Genomic DNA, 4,925 nt, shown 5'->3' on the forward strand with positions numbered 1-4,925 from the left:
ATTTCAGTGACATTTTTGGGATTTTGGGCAAAAATCCAGGGGCGGGGGGGTGGTGGTCTAACTCCTAAGGGAAAAATCCCAAAGCCGGTCCACTTTGTCTTTTAGAGTTATGGCTGGTTTACATTGTCACGCCATCAAAAATAAAAATCATAACCATTCAATAAATTAAGTCAAGAAGCTGGGATATGAAAGATGATTGATATATAAACACCCTCGTCAAGATTTAGGTCTGTGCAGTTTTTCATTCTCCCGTTATTCGGAGAAGTGTTTCGCACAAATTTATAGAGCTTTGTATGGAGTCGCCATGTTTGTGCCACTCGGAGGGACACAAACATGGCGGCCGTAAAGTAACAGAAACATCTGTCATCGAGTTTTGTCATTGAAACGAAAAGTTATTACTTGAGAGCTCCGAAACATTGAAATTAACACTTTTTATAGAGCAACAACTGTTTAGTTAGCAAAAACTTGAGCAATAACTCTTTTTGACTACTCGAGAGCCTTATCGGGCCGCCTTTTTAATGTCACGCAACGCATAAACTTGGAAATTCAAACGTGTCCTATTTCAAAGTGAGGAACCCTGTCGAGCTTAAACGCTGCAAAACGTCAAGTTATTAGAGGGTCTTACGTATGATGAAACTAAAACTTCAGAAGGATTGGTAATTTCTTATTTTAGAAAATGATGACGTCGCATGAAAAGCGGCAATTGGGTAGTACCTTCAATGTGGCAAAGTTTCATCCAAAAAGGAGAGATGGCATGTATCACCCCTGCCATTGGTCCTCTGGTAAACTCGGTCTTAAGAACATCAAATTTCTGCGGGGCAACTATCAGCCGATAGTTCCGAGACATAAACATTGTCTTTATTGTTCACCACTAAATTTTCTTCCGCGTGCAAGTTCAAAAATCATATTGAATTATTTTCAACTTGTTTAGATGAAAGCCGTGAAAGCCAAACGTAAAATTTGAAAAAGAAAACGGACAAAAACCTATTTAGTACAATTTCAATTGTTTATTTTCTCTAAGCCCGCCTGTTTACAGAAAAATTTTCACGGACGAGTACTATCCATCCGGGTATTTTCCTCGGAAGTGCACTATGGGCTGATAGTGTCTCTCCGCTGACGATCACTATCGCGTCACGTGGTCAATTTAGACCAATAAGAATCGGAGAAAATTTAGTGGTCAACTATCGCGCGATAGAAATCGAGAGCGAATAATCTAATTGTTTTAGTATGAATCTTCTAGTCGTTCAAAACTGAATCTAAATCCTCTTCACAGACACTTCGAAAACGCCAGGAAGCGGCCGTCATTTTGTTAAGAAGAGCATACTGCTACGCTACTCACTGTCTATTACAGAATAGATAGTGAGTAGCGTAGCCAATCAGAGAACGGCATTCGTGATAGAACGCTAGTAGATTTATACTGAAACAGAATAGTGAGTAGCGGAGCCAATCAGAGAGCGGCATTCGTGATAGAAAGATAGTAGCTTTATACTAAATATAAAGAACTCTACTAGTATACTAATGCAAATGCTGTGATCTGATTGGCTGAGCCATTGAACACTATCAGCCATTAGTATGCAGTGGCTGGGGGCCATCTAGGAAATGCTGACGTTTTTCTTTCGTTTTTCCAAAGTTTTGGAGGAACATTTTGACGTAAATGGGTAATTACATTCCTGAGAAGTCTAAACGAAGGACATTTACGGTTTCTTGACTTTTAGAAAAGTTGAAATTATCGAAAAAACTGATGCGCGCGCACAACTTCAATTTTAAATGACAATTCAATCCCAGCGATCTTTTTCGGGCACAAAGTTTGATAATACGTCAAGAAATAATTTGAAGGTGTCATTTGAAGTAAATTTTAGTTAGAATTCTACTGAAACAATTAGATTATTCGCTCTCGATTTCTATGACGTGATAGTTGATTCGGCCTTCGGCCTCATCAAGAAGGACAAGGACAAGAAGCGCAGTCATCGCACTAGCTTTCCTTACTGAAGCAGAGACAGTGTGGCCAGTTTGGGAATGATTCTACAAACCCGTCTTTCTTCATTCCTCCTCGTCTTGCATCATAAGTCCCCTTACGTGTATCAGTGTCTGATCTGGTTTATCAGGACTGTCTGTTAGGATTTATTTCATGTATAGACGCCACACCTGAGTCCATTTGGCAGATAAGTGCGTCTGGTTAGTAGATAGCATTTTTACGTTTGTAGTCAAATCATGGCGGTGCGCCTTTGTGGCTCACAGTCCGGTACGAAGTTAACTCAGTAGTTCTTTCTTCAGTTTCAAACCGTCTTTCACGTGCGTGTCCAATGGGACACAGCCTTAATTCAGGGGCGCAGTATTGTGAACAAACGATTTTTAGACTTTGACGAAAGCTCTCAATAAATATAAAATACAAACACGGATTACAAGCACTGTTGTTTGAAAACAACCAGTAGCCGAAGGCATACAAAAAGGGGTTTTCGACGGCGGTATTATAAATGGGATTACCATTAATCAGTAAGATCATAATAACAGAAGCTGGTGACCATAAAATAACAGAAGTTATCAGTACAACTGGTATCATTAAAACAGTGACATTCCGTGCTGTACGAATGGCAAGTGCGTGCTGACTGTTCGAAACTTCCCCAGGAATGTTTCTTCTCCAAAGACGATAAGCAATTATGGAATATAGATCAATCAAAACGACAAACGACACAACTAAACAAGTCGCAGAGATTAAATGATGTTCCTGAGAGCTCACTTCAGACTTTATGCTTTTCGGCGTTCCGTCTCCACCATAGTATTCAATTTGTGTAGACATTACCGGTTCGATAGCTAAGAGAGCAGAAGCCAGCCATGTGGCTGGAATAGCTATTTTAACCACCCATTTCGATGACAACTTGTAAGTAAGTGGTTGAGAGACAGCGAGAAATCGATCAATGGCGATGGCAACGAAGTTAAAAACCGAGCAGAAAAGCAGCACAGAAATCCCGAACGCTGCGAGTACTTTACAAGTAATTCTTCCAATCGTTCCCCCAAACCACTTATCGCCGGCGAAGAGCTGTATAACAAGAGAACGGGTCAATATCAAGGTGGTCAGAATATCACAAATTGCCAAGTTCATGATGAGACAATTCGTTGATGTTCTCATGGAGCGATGTTTGGTTATGACGTAGATGACAAGAGAGTTACCCATCACAGACACTAGGAAGGTGAACAACATGGCGCTGGTGAAAATCACTTTTGTTGGTAGCTGTATTTTGTCAGGGATGTACTGAGGATCTGTTAATCAACAATTTGCGAGAAATTTAGATCAGTAGTTTGTTTGAGATAAACATGCAAAGTTTGGAGAATTTTGGGAAGTTTGGAGATCACTCAAGAAGTTACATGTAGAGTCAGCTGTCGGCGGCACTTCGAGCAGATCTTATGCTTCATTCGCGTCCTTCAAACTTTCCGCTTGCATTATAACTTGGTATACAGGCACAGAGAACACATAGATCTCAATTGATGAAGCCGACTTCACTAAAATTAGTTTACAGAAGGGTTTTTATAAGACTTAATACTCAGGACGAAACTAGAAGCTATGTACTAACAAACTATTAAACGTTAAAAAAATAAAAGACTTACTGAAAAGAATGATGAATCAATCACAGAGAGGTTTTAAAGAGACCATTAAACATGATGCTTTTCTTCTTGTACAGTCGTTAGCAGCAAAATTAATAGTTGTCCAAAAACCCTATTTTCTGTTGGCTGCAGCTTGATTCCTTAAGTTTTTCTTGTATCTAGCGTTATAATCATAAAAATCACAGTTTAAGTTACACTTAATACGTAGTACGTGCAGCTTTGTTTTGTGGTGCTTACGGATCAGACATAAGAGAAGTGTTACCCTCTAGTCACCATAATCAAAAGCGGTAAAACAAGGTTTTTTATAAAAGTTATCCGAGCACTGAGAAATTGCTTGATCTGTGTAAGGAAGCCAGGCTTCTTGTCTTCTTGCGGATGTGATCCGCATGATCCTTCCATGAATAATCAGTGTTCTCATCAATTATATTTTTATAAAGTTTCCATACAACGCGCGCTCTGATTGGCTGAAAGAGCGTGCTTTATCAGAGAACAGAGCACGGGTTGATGACGGTAAGTTGGCTTTCAAATTTTTGCTTCGGAATTTTGACAAATTTGACCCAAATTAAACATCCCCTGTGATTCAGACAAACACAATGGAAACGAGCTATTTGTCTGTAGTAAATATGGCTCACAGAGACCATTCGGTTAGCAACAGTAGTGTTAAAACTGTACTAAAATAAGAAGTTTTGCTAGATTCCCGCCGACAAAACACGTAGCGAAATGAACAAATTCTCAACCTAAACAGTGCTTCGATAAAAGACATTATATTTGTTACGAAGGCAGAAATTATACTTAAGAAGTAAAACAACGACAGAAAACAACAACTAAACTGTCTCTGTTTACGATGAGAAGCTTTATTTTTGTAAAAATGCTCAATTGCTCAAACAACACTTACATGTAGTGTAGTAATGCTCGTTCTCCGGTCATCGCAGCGAAGTGAACCGACGAGTGGTCAGTGCAAAGCTTGCTCTAATATTCTCTTCTGTGCTTGGAGTAGAACCAGTGGGAGCCGTTTAGTCTTTCTAACTCTTACGCTAGTTCGGGCAATCTTGCTGCATGCGGCTACAAGCCGTAAATAACTGTAGCTCCGTTCAAATTCGACTCGGCATTTTGCATTTTCATCCGCAGGATTTGAGCTCCCCGTTTCGTAATTTCCACTGGAAAAGTGCACGTTTTCATGGGCCACAATATGGCCGTATTCCTCTGGACTATAAACCTTCACCTGCCTTTATATCCGTATTTAAAATTTAACTGAAAAGCGAACTTCGAAGGCATCGTTCTTCTCTCGAAAGCCGCTCAAACTACTCGAAACTGAAAGCTTAGCT

At 39.8% G+C, this 4,925-nt stretch overlaps 1 protein-coding gene across 1 annotated transcript; it reads right to left on the reverse strand.

Annotated features, from left to right (window-relative positions):
• Window positions 1–1,630: 1,630 nt before the first annotated feature.
• Window positions 1,631–3,380, reverse strand: LOC110047756 (substance-K receptor-like). Its single transcript, XM_020753507.2, has one exon. It carries the CDS (start codon window positions 3,197–3,199, stop codon window positions 2,210–2,212), a length of 990 nt encoding a protein of 329 aa, XP_020609166.1. The 5' UTR covers window positions 3,200–3,380; the 3' UTR covers window positions 1,631–2,209.
• Between the last annotated feature and the right edge of the window lie 1,545 nt (window positions 3,381–4,925).

Source organism: Orbicella faveolata, unplaced genomic scaffold, assembly GCF_042242905.1.
Source record: "Orbicella faveolata isolate gen_17 unplaced genomic scaffold, um_ofav_v1 contig_2, whole genome shotgun sequence".
NCBI lineage: Eukaryota > Metazoa > Cnidaria > Anthozoa > Scleractinia > Merulinidae > Orbicella > Orbicella faveolata.